Here is a 16745-nt window from a genome sequence, read left to right as displayed (position 1 = left end):
GTTAGTGATGGACAGTGATGGCTATTTGTTTGTTTTTAGGTTGATGATCCTACTAGCGCTGTTAGAGACATGGGTGGAGTGATGGACAGGAATGGCCTTTTGTTCGTTTTTATATTGATGATCCTACTGGCGCTGTTAGAGACTGGGTGGAAGTGATAGACAGGGATGGCCATTTGTTTGTTTATAGGTTGATGATCCTACTTGCGCTGTTAAGGGCATGGATAGAAGTGATGGATAGGGATGGCTATTTGTTTGTGTTTAGAATGGTGATCATACTGAGAGAGGCATGAATTAATTAATGGACAGGGATGGTCATTTGTTTGTTTTTAGCTTGATGATCCTACTAGCTCTGAGAGAGGCATGGATGAAGTGATGGACAGGGATGGTCATTTATTTGTTTTTAGGTTGGTTATCCTGCTAGCGCTGAGAGAGGCATGGATGAAGTGATGGTCATTTGTTTGTTTTTAGGTTGATGATCCTACTAGCGCTGAGAGAGGCATGGGTGGAGTGATGGATAGGGATGGCTATTTGTTTGTGTTTAGAATGGTGATCCTACCAGCGCTGAGAGAAGCATGGATTAAGTGACGTACAGGGATGGTCATTTGTTTGTTTTTAGGTTGATGGTCCTTCTAGCTCTGTTATAGGCATTCGCATTCGTAAATATTATTTCGAAGTATAACTACAGTACCTTTAATAGTAGATCCGCTTTGTGCCAAGACTAGTAGAAGCAAGAACAGGCTTAACTTGCCCATCTGAAACAAACAATATATATATTTTCAAGCTTCAAAATATATAGTTCTGTCCAATAGTTCTTTTTGGCCTTAAATTATATCGTTTAAGTTGAATGGTTCTTAATAAAAAACAAACAACAGACACACAGGTTGCTGGTTTCAAAGGGTATTGTTTGCTGAATTGTTATGCATACAGTACATGATCGAATATGAATACCTATTAAAGTTACGCAGTTTGTATATGTATTAAACTGTGGTCTAAAAAATACCCTTTTTAGGGTTACCCGACCCTATCTACGGAATAGGCGCCGACCCTACCTTTTTATAGTCAGTTTGAAAAAGAAAATCAAAATACACCCGATTATACCTTAATACACCCGAGTATATCTTAAAACACCCGATTATAACTTAATACACCTGTTTATACCTTAAAACACCCGATTATGTCTTAATACACCCGATTATACCTTAAAACACCCGATTATGTCTTAAAACACCCGATTTTACCTAAAAACACCCGATTTTACATTAATACACCCGATTAAACCTTAAAACACCCGATTATGTCTTAAAACACCAGATTTTACCTAAAAACACCCGATTTTACCTTAATACACCCGATTAAACCTTAAAACACCGACTATACCTTAATACACCCGATGATACCTTCATACGCCCGATTATGTCTTAATGCAGTCGATTACACCCGATTTACACCTTAATGCATCCGACTATACCTTTATACACCTGTTTATACCTTAAAACACCCGATTATGTCTTAATACACCAGATTATACCTTTATACACCCGATTATGTCTGAAAACACCCGATTTTACCTAAAACACCCGATTTTACCTTAATACACCCGATTAAACCTTAAAACACCGATTATACCTTAATACACCCGATAATACCTTCATACGCCCTATTATGTCTTAATGCAGTCGATTACACCCGATTTACACCTTAATGCATCCGATTATACCTTAATACACCCAATTTTACCTTAATACACCCGATTATGTCTTAATGCAGTCGATTACACCCGATTTACACCTTAATGCACACGATTATACCTTAATACACCCGATAATGTCTTAATGCAGTCGACTACACCCGATTTACACCTTAATGCACCCGATTATACCTAAAAACACCCGATTATGTCTTAATGCAGTCGTTTACACCCGAGTTACACCTTAATGCACCCGATTATACCTTAATACACCCGATTATACCTAATACCACCTATTATGTCTTAATGCAGTCGATTGCACCCGATTTACACCTTAATGCACCCGATTATACCTTAATACACCCGATTATGTCTTAATGCAGTCGATTACACCAAATTTACACCTTAATGCATCCGATAATACCTTTATACACCCGATTATACCTTAATACACCCGATTATGTCTTAATGCAGTCGATTATACCCGATTTACACCTTAATGCACCCGATTATACCTTATTACATCCGATTATGTCTTAATGCAGTCGATTACCCCCGATTTACACCTTAATGCACCCGATTATACCTGAAAACACCCGATAATGTCTTAATGCAGTCGTTTACACCCGATTTACATCTTAATGCACCCGATTATACCTTAATACACCCGATTATACCTTAATACCACCGATTATGTCTTAATGCAGTCGATTACACCCGATTTACACCTTAATGCACCCGATTATACCTTAATACACCCGATTATGTCTTAATGCAGTCGATTACACCCGATATACACCTTAATGCACCCGATTATACCTTAATACACCCGATTATGTCTGTATGCAGTCGATTACACCCGATATACACCTTAATGCACCCGATTATACCTTAATACACCCGATTATGTCTTAATGCAGTCGATTACACCCGATATACACCTTAATGCACCCGATTATACCTTAATACACCCGATTATGTCTTAATGCAGTCGATTACACCCGATTTACACCTTAATGCACCCGAATATACCTCAATACACCCGAGTATGTCTTAATGCAGTCGATTACATTCGAGTACACCTTAATGCACCTGAATACATCCAAATAAACCCGTATACATCCGATTCTATTCAAATGCCCCCAAACTCGTCCGATAACAACCACATACACCCGAATTTACCCGATTAAGCGCGAATGCATCCGAAAAACACTCGAAAGGACAAATTCATACCCAAAAACAGCAAACACGTTAAAGAAAAAGGTTACCTTAACGAACAAAAACCTTCCTATCCGATATCGTTCCGTTCCATAGCAACTATACACAAGTCCCAACTTGCGAACTCAGATTGCATCTCCGTGAACGACAACTGTTAGATTCTCAATAACGTTCAATAGAGATTGAAGGAAATAAACTGTGATTAGTGTCTAAAGGTCATTTTTCATAGGAGTCATATATCATAGGAGATATAGTACTTTTGCGGTCGAGGACGTGTTATTTTCCAACGAGCAATAGAAATCTTGGATTAAAAATGTAGCAATGAAGATCTGTCATTTTCTAAATTAAAACGAATTTACAGTATATGTTTATGGAATTCGAAAATCTACAGTATAATGTTTTAATTTACTCATGGAATTTCTTCGATTTATCGCTAATAACTTGGTTTATTCCAGGAAAATTAAAGACTTTAAGAAAAAAAGCCCCTTTTTGTGACAATATCTGCAAACAAAAATTATGGAATACATCACAAAAAGCTTCAAAATGCATTTAACAATTTAAAATTTGTATAAATCATTTTCGACAATTTATAGTTATAGTGCATACTTTCATCAGTGATCACGTGGATCGGTGTATTTTTTGTGGGTGCGAAAATATAATTATTTTCAAAGTAAAGCGAAATGATGATTGTGATTTTTTTTTATATTAGAATGAGGTGTAAGTTTAGATAAACCAGTAGTATTTTAAATTGGAAGATCATCAAAAATGTACTTTTAAAATGCTTTTGCTACATCTAAATCAGATTATCGCTTGATGTCACATGTATGCGTCATATGACTTGCAGCCATGATTTTGAAAAACTGTAAATTGTATTAAAGATCGATAAACCCAACTGAATTCTCGCATTTGCAGAACAGAATTCCGACAAATAGCATGTTATAATTAATGGCCTTGTAAATTCAACTAAGTACTCATAAAGTTTTCACGAGAAAAGTCCACGAACTTCTTGAACATTCCTAGTATTTTAACATAAAAGGTATTCACTTAATAAGAAAGGGATATACTTTTTTGTGATCAGTCTTATATTACTGGTGTCCATGCGTTTTCGCGTGAATTCGCTCGTTCCAGGACATAAAAACGTTGTCAAAACGTTCAATCTGTGAGAGTGCATCTTTAAGACTAAATACTCAAAAACCAAAAACCCAATATTTATTATTATGAAATAAGAATCAGTGCTGATGATAAAAGTTCAAAATATCAAAGATATGGCTAGTTTTTTCCTTAAGTATTTTTTTTAAAAATGATACAAATGATTATTGTTTTAATTTTAAATTGACGTTTTGGAGTCTGATCGAACCTCTCAATTAAGAACTGCATATCAAGCAGATGCTATTTTTGACCCAAATGATTTGAAATACAGTACATCTGACTAAAACATATCCTTCATTGAGGAAATAATTTTATTGGCTTATTGAATTATTGATAATACTGACCGCCTCTTAACTATCTAAATCAGTCAATAAAAATCATACGTTATTGATGATACACGATAGTAATTTTAAACTAAATTGTCATTTATGAAATGTAGTTTTCTCCAATATGCAAATACATTTTTATAAAGCTAAAATTTACAAAACAGAAAAAAATATTCGTTCAATTGAAGGATAATATTTTTTTTTAAGAAAATAAAAACAACACTTTACTTACCATGTCAATTCCCGTTGACCTCCAATTTCACAATAAATGTTCATACTCAAGAGAACGTTCAAAGGCGCGGGGAATAAAGCCAATGAACCGTGTGGTAAGTGAACCATGGAAATTATATCCAATTTTTAATAAATTACCACTATCAAGTGACGCCGACTCCGTAACATAATGGATCGCTTTATATTATATTTTATTTTTTTAAGTTGTCAAAGGTGTAAGATCACTGAACAGAAAAGAACATTTTTATTACACGTAAACTTAACATTTTGTTTGTGTAACATTAATATATATAACTGTATTAACATAACAACTATACAATGCAGTGACCGACGTTTATAATCGATATATAAAGAATGAACTAAAACAGGTACTATTGCAAATCGACAATGTTAATATACAAGACGTATTTGATTAACGTTTAAAAATTGACCTTGAGAAATCTGTTTAGATATGCGACTTATATACATGACAAATAAAATTTCCGATATCTTAACGTGAAGGTAATTGATGACTGAAATGTTCTAATTGTTACCATAACAAATTATTTATAACGATGCATTAATTTACTTATCTTATTAATTATCTAATCTTATTAATTATGGCGTATATATTCGCCAAATAAACTATATCGAATCTTAAATGCATCCGATGTATATTCACCTAATATAAAAGAACGCATCGGAATCAGTTTGTTTATTAAACAAATCAAACGTAAAGTATATACTCAATACAAAAGCCATACATTTACGTTATATCAAACATATTTCGGTTAATAAAGTTTTAAGTGTTAATTCGGCTTTAAAGCTCTTCAGACCCACTTGTGGGTTCCAGATGAAAATAGTGTTACTAGATTTTATTCTTAAACGAACAGGGGCCACTCATTAGGTGTATGTAATACTACGGTCAAGTTTGGTTCTTTTATTTATTGATAAAAAATACAACGCATTTTGAAATGAGGTATAATTTTAACATAATAATGTGATAATTACAATCCTTCAAACATTTTTTTATCTTATACAAATATAAAGCATTATTTAAATCAATCTGGCTTTACCTAAATCTAGTGGCAATCATTAAACCAGAGAACATACTAACATATGAACAATACAATGATGTATAAAACGTTGCTAACGATATTTTAAAGTGTAGTACAATATATTTTTCTCACAAAACACGCGCACACAATTACGCCCTTACCATATTTAGAATGAAGTGCATTATCTGTCTCAACCAGGAAAGTCTATAATCAGATTCACACCGGTTAGCTGTAATAAGGATCATTAAAACATTGTGAACGCTGAATAAAAGTAAAATTAAATGATACGTCATCAATTAGTTTAGAATTTGCCGCCATCTCGAAGTTTTGGAAATCCATGTACAACGTGTGAAAAAAAAGCCAAATGCACAGTTAATACATTTAGAATAAATATCAACGCATTGCAAATATAGAATAGCTCATTGCATATAAATACAAATAATTTTTACTAAAAAGATGTCCAACAGCACCCCGAAAATATTAAAGATAACTGCATTATTAGCCGAGGGGCCACTTCCAAACCTTAAAAATGTCTGCGAACAGCTGATTGATAACGTGAACGAAATCGGCAGGAAAACCAAATACCTTTTTGACTAATACACATAGTCAAGAGACATAAAGTCGATAGCTATGGTCATAGTGAATGAAATTATCATACAATGCAAAATAATAAACCCTTTTACATGTATGTGACCTCCTAGCTTGGTAACAGTGTCAACGTGCGCTATGGTTTTCATAAACTGATTTTAATGGTCAAACCGAAATGTGGGTTCCAGACGAAAACAGTATAACTAGATTTTATGCTTGAATAACCAAGGGCCTGCATTGACTAACATCTTGAGCCTGGGTTTGAGACTTATGCTCAGTAAACTGAGTTATTAAATGCCACACTTTATCTTAAATGTATTTTTTTAACGAAAATGTATTAAAGATGCACTCTTACTCCCAAATAAGATTTAACACATTTAAAACAAGTGTTTTAATATACCAAAAAGGTGAGCAAATGTCAAAAACAATGGTGCTTATGAAGGATACCGAGTTTAATTCGAAAATAATGTGCAGAAAACACGGTATTTCTACCTTATGATAGGATAGAAGATCGCAGTAAATCTTTTAGCATTCACCAATCATTTAATATTTTTGCGTTTTCAGCTGTTAAATACACGGTTGTAATATTGTTATCAGTAATTAATATTTTCCATCAATGCATTATTGGGTAAGTAGTTGAAGGTATATCACTCAAAAAAATGTTTGTAATACATGTGTCTGTATTGATTTTGAATAAGTGTCACTTTCAATAAATGTTGAACATTGCATTTCTAACATGTATTGCCAGTTTAACCATCATACTCTATAAAATACTTTGGGATGCAGATTCGCAGTGTGGACTCAAACTCAGATTTAAAAGGTTTGTAAATACGGACCAGGAGGCCATGTAGTTAGACTCAAGTGGGCAAACTGCAATAATTCATTACGTCGAAACTGTCTTTCTAGTTGGGTTTTGATAGTATAATCATTCGATTTTTTTTATAATTATTCTCCATTATTGTTGTAAAACGAAAATAATAAAACTGATTCTTATTCATTAAATAAAGGTGCTTTTCTATGTCTGAGTCAAGACATGGACTTGATACTTGTCATCATTACCCCTGTGTTTCGGCTGGATTATTAAATATACAGACGGACAAATATCGATTCTTATTGTCGTAAATTAAACAGATTAAACTGATTTTTGCAAGGTAAATCAATTGTAGATGAAACATTAAGTAGGGCATTGACATAACAAATTCGTAATGTAAAACATACCAATATACTTGCTATTTACTTTGATAATTTAAAGCCCCGTGCTTATGACCAATTCTAGAATATACGAATGTATATACTTGTTAAGATTGTATAACTGTCTGATTACCTGATTTTAAGGAAAAAAAATATATTTATTTTAAATTGATTGAAAAAACTTGATTGAAATCATAAAAAAATGTTTCTTTTGCTGATAAAAAACTAACGAGAAAGTAAGATTGATTTGTTAAAGAAAGTTATTTAGCTTTTCTTCCGTATAACGAATATAGATATTCCTCGAAAAGAAACACTAATTTATATTAACAACAGTGCAGTCGAATCATATCTGAATACTGATTAAGCAGGAAAAAGTGTGTAGACCTTGCTGTTAGATTGTTGAAATTTCTATAACAAATTGTTTAGTATCATAACTTTCACCCATTGTTTTAATCAAAATGTATATATATAATTATTTTGTATCATTTAATTGAAGTGATAATACGTTTGATATATATTATTCAGGTTTATTGTAATATTTCAGTAAATCAAATAAACGATCGTGCAATCCAATTGTCTAGCTTGATTGACCCTTCTTTTTTTTACTAATTTATACTTGCTAAAGGGGAATATTTTAAGCCATTTTCTTACAACGAATATATACTGCGGCGTTTCACATATGCACAAACAATACATGTTTTTGTAGATATAAGGACAACAGACAATTAAGGATATAAATATATATATATATAAGGACAATTTCGGGTTCCATTTAATCAAAGCTCAATAAACGTATACCAAGTGTGTCATTTCGCTCAAGCGTAAACTGAAAATAGGTAATAACGCAATGGGTGTAACATTCTACTCCCGACATGGGTGATGCTCCACTTATTTTGCGTCGCCTGCCATTGAACACGAATGGCGTTTTGTATCACAATGATTGTAAAGAGGACATGTTGATGATCTAGTTACAGACAAGGATTTTACTTTACCCTGAAGTTATGTGTTTTTTATTACAGGATACATGGTTGAATGATGATGGGTAATAAGGCAAATGTATATGAACAATCATATTTTATGTTAATGATTCTTCATTATCAGAAGATTTAAAGCATGTTATTGGTTTCATTTGTAAACTCTTTGAATCATGACTTCTCGTTTAGTTCATTTGAAATAAACGCATTTAGTGCACAATCACAAATGCTAGTATATCGCTGTTTTAAAACTTTAGCAAATGCTGAATGGATGACTTATAAGGAAATTTAAATTGGTTACACAAGTGTTGTGTGCTGTTGGCAAAACAGTTGTTATAGATTTTAATTGTTATAAATGCCCATATATGACACCGCTGATGTTAATTATCTTATGGTGTTAAAGTTGTATTTAGAAAAGTTCAATCCTGGGTCATGTAGAATATCGAAAATCAGACACCTCTCCCGGATCGTCCTACGTCCGTTCATTCAACATCTTCGCTATGTTAACCAAAAAAAGTGGAATGGAAATTATTCGATTTTGTTAAGAATAATCGGAAAAAACACTGCTGTTTTTTCGAGATTATTTAAACTTAAAATGGGGAAGTTCAGAGACTATTGTTGGGGAAAAAAACAGGGTTCGAAGCTCGTTTTCTAAAAATAAATTTACAAGGTATTCCGATTTGAATAACGTAACATAACTGAGCAGTACAAGAGCAAGGGGGTTATTAGTCGGCATAGAAAATAAATAACTGAAAAAGAATGGTGAACTTAAACATTATATTTGATGAAATTCTTGTTTGTGATTTTATGTTTTCGTGTTCTATGTCTTTGGCTTTTACCCTGTGTGTTTTGGTAAGGTAAACTTAATGACGTGTTTGAAAAGCTTCATAAACAAGCTTAGTAGCCAAAGGTTTAAACATAAACCCCGTTTAATGGCACAAGGTAAACGCCAAAGACACAGAACACAAAATCAACAAATCACCATCAAGAAACATGGGACAACAGTACAAAACTCCAAAAACAAAACAGTACATAAATACTATATAAAAAAACTAGGTATATTTATCAAGGATTGTTAGGTACCGCCTTGAAACGGTCAGTAATATGCAAATTTAAAGTGTTTAAACCAGTTTACGTGCACAAACCTCACTCTTGTCCCAACAATCCTGAATAAGGTAAAAACGTTAAAGGTAAATCTTATCTCAGTAAGCATTAATGTGAGGAAACTTAATACTTAAACAAATAACAATAAACTAATAGATAAACGCCAAGTACTTTAACAATAATGGATACCAACTCTATCAGCAGAAGATCGAATACAATTCAGAGTACCTAATGGAAAAACTTTTCAAAGATACGATGCAGTTATTGTTTGAAACTATGAGCATCACACAGTCTGCCTTAGAAAATAAGTTTTAAGACTGTGTTATCATCGGGTTCATTATTAAAAACATCATTGTACTTATACTGGGAAAAATAAAGAGATCATTATTAAAAATAAAAACTACATGTATTAGCTAAACCTTTCTTCCAAATGATTACGTATGTAAAATATTTGAAGAAAAAGACGTCACATGTCGAAAGATGATTGTAGGTCACATAGTGTGTTATCCCTTGGTATAAACAAAGCAACGACCTACACAGAGTGACCCCCTAAGTATATACAGAACAACGACCTACACAGCGTTAACCTCATAGTATGTACAGGACAACGACCTACACAAAGTTATCCCCTTGGTATATACAGAACAACGAACTACACAGAATAATCTTTTTAATGCACTGAACACAAAATGTTAATATAAATGGTGTAAATAATACATTTGTATGTTATAATTTCTGTCACTGCGTTACCATGTAAAATGAGTGCTTCACTAAAATATGTCAACTATTCTGTTCATTATCTTATTACTGTGGTCATACATTTTACAACCAATACTTTTCATGCTTGTTAAGTATAAGTTTAATTTATAGCTTCGTAACATATACACTATCTTAGTGGTTGAGATCTCACGTAAAACCGTTTATTAGATTTCTACAAAACGAAAGGAAATGTATTTACTCAAATTAAAATGAAATAATGAAATATAGTTTGAATCAAACTGTAGCCTTTATATTACAAAAAAACCCCAGCTCTTTCGATAATTGAAAGCAATAAGGCGTATATGGTTATTTTAAAAATCATCTTAAAACATCTTTCGTTTGCATCTAAATACTAGTAAAATCGTATAGCAATTCAATGCGTAACAAGTCGAACGCAGCGAAGCGACGCGATTAGAGATATACTTCATGAAATAACCAGTGAAGCGATAGTATAAGATATGTCTCATGCCGTTTAGTTTCAACCATGCGATACGTTCATATATTTTGTTTCAGTCGGTGAGCACAGTCGTTAACTGACTAAACTACTATCGAGTCCGCTTCCCAGGTAGAAAACAAGCCCTGTCTTTATACGTATACAGCATATTTTCGTTACCTCTCCTAAGCAAAAGTTCTGTCAACCTGCGGTCATATTTAAAGAGCATATTTTCGTTAATGCTTCTAAACAATGACTTGAAAAAACTGATTTTAACTTCTCTCAACCTGCGGTCATATTTAAAGAGCATCTCTTCATACTGCTTCTAAGCAAAGCTTTGAAAAAAGATTTAAATTTTCGTCAACTTGCGGTCATATTTATAGTGCATCTTTTCGTTACTGGTTCTGAATTAAGCTTGAAAAACTGATTTAAACGTCTGTTAACTTGCGGTCATATTTAGAGCATCTTTTCATAACTGTTTCTAAGCAAAGCTTTGGAAATTGATTTAAACGTCTGTCAACTTGTGGTCATATTTAGAGCATCTTTTCATAACTGTTTCTAAGCAAAGCTTTGGAAATTGATTTAAACGTCTGTCAACCCGCAGTCATATTTAGAGCATCTTTTCATAACTGTTTCTAAGCAAAGCTTTGGAAATTGATTTAAACGTCTGTCAACTTGCGGTCATATTTAGAGCATCTTTTCATCACTGTTTCTAAGCAAAGCTTTGAAAACTGATTTAAACTCCTGTCAACCCGCAGTCATAATGATAGGGCATCTTTTTTACAGCTTCGACAAACAGCTTTGAAGATTGCTAAAATTAACATCGGTTGCTTTAAATAATTCAGAATACGGCCCCTTTATGGAAGACCAATAGAAAGCATCTCATGTGATACTAAGTCATACACTACTTCGGTGGTTGACAATCGTTACAACTGATCCATCTCAGGACAGTCCCTTTTAGATATACGAATGGCAATAAACTCAATGGTCATTACGCTTCGTAGATCCAATCCATTACGTGAACAATTTACAGAGACGACTTATTTTGATTCATGGCTAAGTCAGGTTTTGGATGAACATGAATTTGACTAAAATAGCAACGGTATAATAATAATACCACTCCGCTCTAAAACATTAAATTATGTAAATTAGATGCGGAACACAATTGCGGTTTGTGATTGTATTTTGGTGTTTTGAAGGCTATTTTGACCTGGAATGTAAGTTAATATCACTATTATCGCAATATAAACACGCCTACCCTGAGGCCAGTAAGCTTCTCTCTTTTACCACCTCTTTCTAGAGGCTCAAACAAAAAAAATGAAATAATAGGCTTAATAATTCCTTTTTTAACTTGTTATTAAGTGTTTGGCCCACTTGCAAGGAGGGGAAATATTAATTACAGTAATTACTTTTCAATACATATACGTATATATATATCGTATTTGTAGGTTCCATAATTGCGAATGATTGTAATAAGAATTTTACGAACTTTTGCTGGATGCATGGTTATCTTTAAGACCGTTTTCTGGTTCAATTAGTCTTGTTATATCCCGTGACCTTGCGACGGTCAACTATAACTTCTATTCAACTTTATTTGTTGTCACCTTGGGGCATATACTTGCGTGCCTTAAATCATGGCTTAAGGCTTCTTACCCCCTTCACCCGAACAATGTCTCCTGGGCCCATTGTCTTCGGTCTAAAAATAATGCTTTATGTTAAGTTTTATCATACATGTTTAACAGATCTGTACAGATATTGGCTTAAGTATGTTATTATCTTTGTTAGTGGGTGAAACCTCACATACAGGGATTCTTTCTGGCTTATAAGTTCCCTACCGGTTTCACCGCAGGGGCCCTAAGGTTTACCCTACGGCCGCCTGACTCATGAGATGGTAGTTGTGAGTTGCAGTTTCGTAGAAAATGAATTTCTTAGTAACACCTTCATCGTCAATGCCGTGGGAAATGATGGCCAACACCTGTGTGCATAATCAAAGAACTTGAGGGAATGATCGGTAGGAACTTGCGGATGAACCTTTATTTGGTATTTTCCCTTACTCTATATATTTAAAAAATGTTCCAAACTAGAACTCGAGCATACGGTCTGCATGCCAACCCATCCATGTTTTCTGCAATTTAAGAACCATGACTGAGTGATTTGAATAATTATCAGCATAATGTCAAACCGAGTAATACAGCCCACAATGTTTTTTTCTACAATTCAAAAGCTAAAATGCAAAACACTACACGCTAAGTTTTCTTCTGATTTTTATTTGGAATAGAAAACCCCCCGGTGAGAACAGCAAACAAACACGCACAAACTAGAAATTTTGTTTTCAACGCTCTGGAAAATTATGTGTTCTTGGACAGACTATTTTGTGTGTACAGTTCTATCCAATTCGTACCATTTGTTTCAAAGATATGCATTGTAGACTATTTTTGGCAAGAGCTGTCGTAGGACAGCGCGCTCGACTTGACGCTACTTTGTCTTTGAAAGTTATGTAATAATGATGGTGTATGTGCCTGTCAAAAAAAGACCATGAACAAAAAAAGTCAAGCATAGTTCATAATAGGGTTAATATGGATTTATGTAACCCAATTGTGTGATTACCGTGAACAACTGTGTGAAGTATGAAGTTGAATGATCTGAGTTATACTATCAAGTTGCCCTAAAACTTAAACTGAAACTTAGGTCGATTAAGGGCCATAATTTGTACTTACGATAACATGGACTTACGTAACATAATTGTATGATGACCATCAACAATTGTGTAAAGCATGAAATCCATTGAACGAAAGAATAGAAATTTTTATTGAAAATCTCAAATAATAATTCCAAAACTTTCCCCAAAAGTTTAACCGGACACAATGTGCCTTTAATCCTTAAGTTAATGAACCTAAATTCCTAATTCAATCAGAGGCCATAATTTGGAATGATATGGAGTTGTGTAACCTCATTGTGTGATGGTACTGAACAACTTTGTGAAGTATGAAGTAAATTTGAATAAAGAGTATTGGAGTTATAAGTGAAAATGCCAGCTTGCCCTAAAATTTGAACCCAACGTCGACGCCGGGACGAGTAGTATAGCCCTCCTTAATCTCCGAACAGGCGAGCTAAATATGAGATAAAGTACAAGGGGAGATAACTCGGTTACATTGTGACCAAGAGTTAAAATGCTGCTTTGTGCGCAATTACACATTGCAATCTATCAATGTCTTAAGAAGTTTCCAAGTTATAGTTTGTATAAACATCTTTAACAATCTAAAGAGGATAACTCGGCAATGAATTGACTAAGAGTAAAAAATAAAATAATAAAGCCCAAATACGGAATTTGCACCATCATCTCTCGACTATACAGCCATCTATGCAGTATTGATTGGACTTAATTACTTTACTGAAAATAATATGCAACAAATGTGAAATTATTATCGAAACTAAACTGCTTGCATTGTTTAAAGCCTCCAACTGAAGTGAAGCCAATAATGTTAATCACATGTTGATAAAAATCAAATATATCAATAAAATGATCATGATTTAACAGCTGAACCTGCCTGCTTTCTGATGCATATACAGAACCGACCGAAAGCTACCTGAATGATACAATGCAAACTACAGTCAAAAGCTCAAGTCATTTTTATCTTTAAATTATAAGTCTTGTTTATTTTAAAACAAACAAGGTTGTGTGAAAACAGGCAAAGGAAATAGAATCTTACAGAAATTAAAGTGTAAATAATAAAATGACCAGTGAGGTACTTGAATTATGAATATTAGATAAATTGATATATGTTTTAAATGGCGGCCCTCTCCTAGTAATCCTAGATACATTCTACCATGCTGTCCTATTAAAGGATGTGGATACGATTGTCAAACAACATTTTTTACCAAAACCAAACTAAATTTTCATATATACTTCATGAATGTTGTTTGTGCTGCTAACGGACCTCACATCCAGAATGTATATTTATATTTGGAAAGATTAATGGACCAAGATCTTTTGCTTATTATATGAATTGTGATATTAAAATACATAACGTACAATGACATTACCATTGATCAATCAAGCATGGTGATGAAATTTAAAATACATCAACATAAAAATATCATAACATTATGAAGAAAAGTATTAAAAAACTTAATGGTTGGAAGGCGACGAGTTGATAAGATCATCATGTTAACTACACACACCATTATCTAGATATTTTATCACACGTGATCGAGTATTTTCCTCTTCATTTAAAAGCTTGATATAAATGATTCGCAATTTTGTTTATGACATTTACATTTGTTTGCTAACAATAATGCTACAAATTTGGCCAATATATATGCAAAAGCTACAAGCTATAGCTACAAAAAGCTATATGCAACTCCTATAATACTTAGGCAAATTATATATTCTTAGGTCACGCTAAAATGGACATCTAAGTTGGAAATATCTTTAATTTTCAACATGATTAATAAAGCTTTTAGTACATATTCTATGTTTTTACCTTTAATATTTCTATTTTTTTCATGTCTTTCGATGAAATATGGGGTTTTATCAGTGAAATAACAACAGTGAAAATTTCACTGCAAAATAAAGAGTGAAAATATCAACTTCCAGAACTGCTTTTAAAATCCTTTGTAGTAACTTCCCCTTAATCAAAACAGGACACTTCACTTTGAAGCAGAAATTGTTTGCAAATTTAAAGAAATGTTTTATAAATTTAAATTAATATATATTTGGAAATTTACAACTTACCGTTTATTACCGGTTATCCCGTTTTTCACACGGTTTCTTGATCTTGAAGCTAAATGTTCGAACATGTGCTTTCATACCAAACAAATTACAGACGAAAACAACAGTTCGAATATAAAAAGAATGTTATATCATCGTTCAAATGTCGTTGTAATACGTAAAACGAGCTTCCCGGAAAATACAAACAACAATTTACAGATAATCTGCTATTTTTTACCCCACCTACGTCTCAAAATATGTCAACAAACAAGCGTGGTCCTCATCATTACCTTGAAAACGACCTGTCTTCAAACAAAACAGACTGGTCTCTGACAATAACATGACTGAATTTCCATGTATCATGAAACACACGTTCTAAAACTAAGAAAAATGTTTAAAATCCATGATTATCCGCATTTGTTTGCTAACACATTTGACCTTTCAAATTTTAATTCAAATCGCGGCGTAGTAATCTGGTTATGTATTCATGCCCCACTTAAAATAAAAGTGTTTTCGTTATTTTTTGGAACATATGTGCACTTATTAAACTTCATTGATTACTGTTCATAAAAGCTGTGCACTAAAAAATGAGCGAATAATAAACTATAAGAATGAATAGCAGAGAACTTTTTCTCAAAAAAAAAACGGAAATAGAAAAGTTGACAGCTATAATTTTGCCTGAGGGGCGCCCTACGGGTAGCGGCGTAAATAACACCCTTTTCAAAAAGGGGGTAATTAAGAAATAAATTAAAAAACTAATTAAACTCCGAAAATAAGCATAAAAGAAACAGAAAATGTGTTTATTTCAGTTTAAGACCGTATTTAAGTTCACTCGTGATCATAGCAAAAAATGTTTTCACTCGTGGCTTCGCCAATCGTGAAAATATTTTTTTCTATGACACTCGTGAAATAAAATACGATCTTACACTGAAATAAACAAATATCCTCTTTATCTTCTTTCATATATCAATAAAATATGTGTTGAACACCTCGGCATCATCATTCTATTATTATCATATTTTATGTATACAAGTTAATTGATTTCAATAAACTGTGTTGAAAACTCTGAATCTATATCACTTTTGGGATGAATTGATACAATCACAACAATCTTATGAATTATAACTATCATTTATTCGTCTAACAACACTGGCTCGTGATATAATATTGCGTGTAAATAAGAATGAGTACAGTCCCAATTGCTGTACACATAAATACCATGTATTAATATACTAACCAAGGCCTTTCTTCGTATTGTTATCTGGGTATACAAATAAATTATAATTGCCCTGTTCAGATATTCGTGAAGATGAATGCACGTGACCATACATCTTATA

The 16745-nt window shown here is 33.1% G+C and overlaps 1 protein-coding gene across 1 annotated transcript in view; it reads right to left on the bottom strand.

The window, feature by feature from the left end:
• The window catches only part of LOC128244700 (uncharacterized), a 64557-nt gene extending 59912 nt beyond the window's left edge, over positions 1–4645 (bottom strand). Inside the window, exons 1-2 of the mRNA XM_052962742.1 lie at positions 4613–4645; positions 689–752 (exon numbers count right to left, since the gene is read on the bottom strand). Of these exons, the coding sequence (XP_052818702.1) occupies positions 689–752; positions 4613–4615 (67 nt within the window). The 5' untranslated portion in view covers positions 4616–4645. The remainder of the gene's footprint in view (positions 1–688; positions 753–4612) is intronic.
• Between the last annotated feature and the right edge of the window lie 12100 nt (positions 4646–16745).

Source organism: Mya arenaria, chromosome 8, assembly GCF_026914265.1.
Source record: "Mya arenaria isolate MELC-2E11 chromosome 8, ASM2691426v1".
NCBI lineage: Eukaryota > Metazoa > Mollusca > Bivalvia > Myida > Myidae > Mya > Mya arenaria.
The sequence above is the reverse complement of the archived record's forward strand: the minus strand, read 5'-3'. Positions and strand labels throughout refer to the sequence as shown.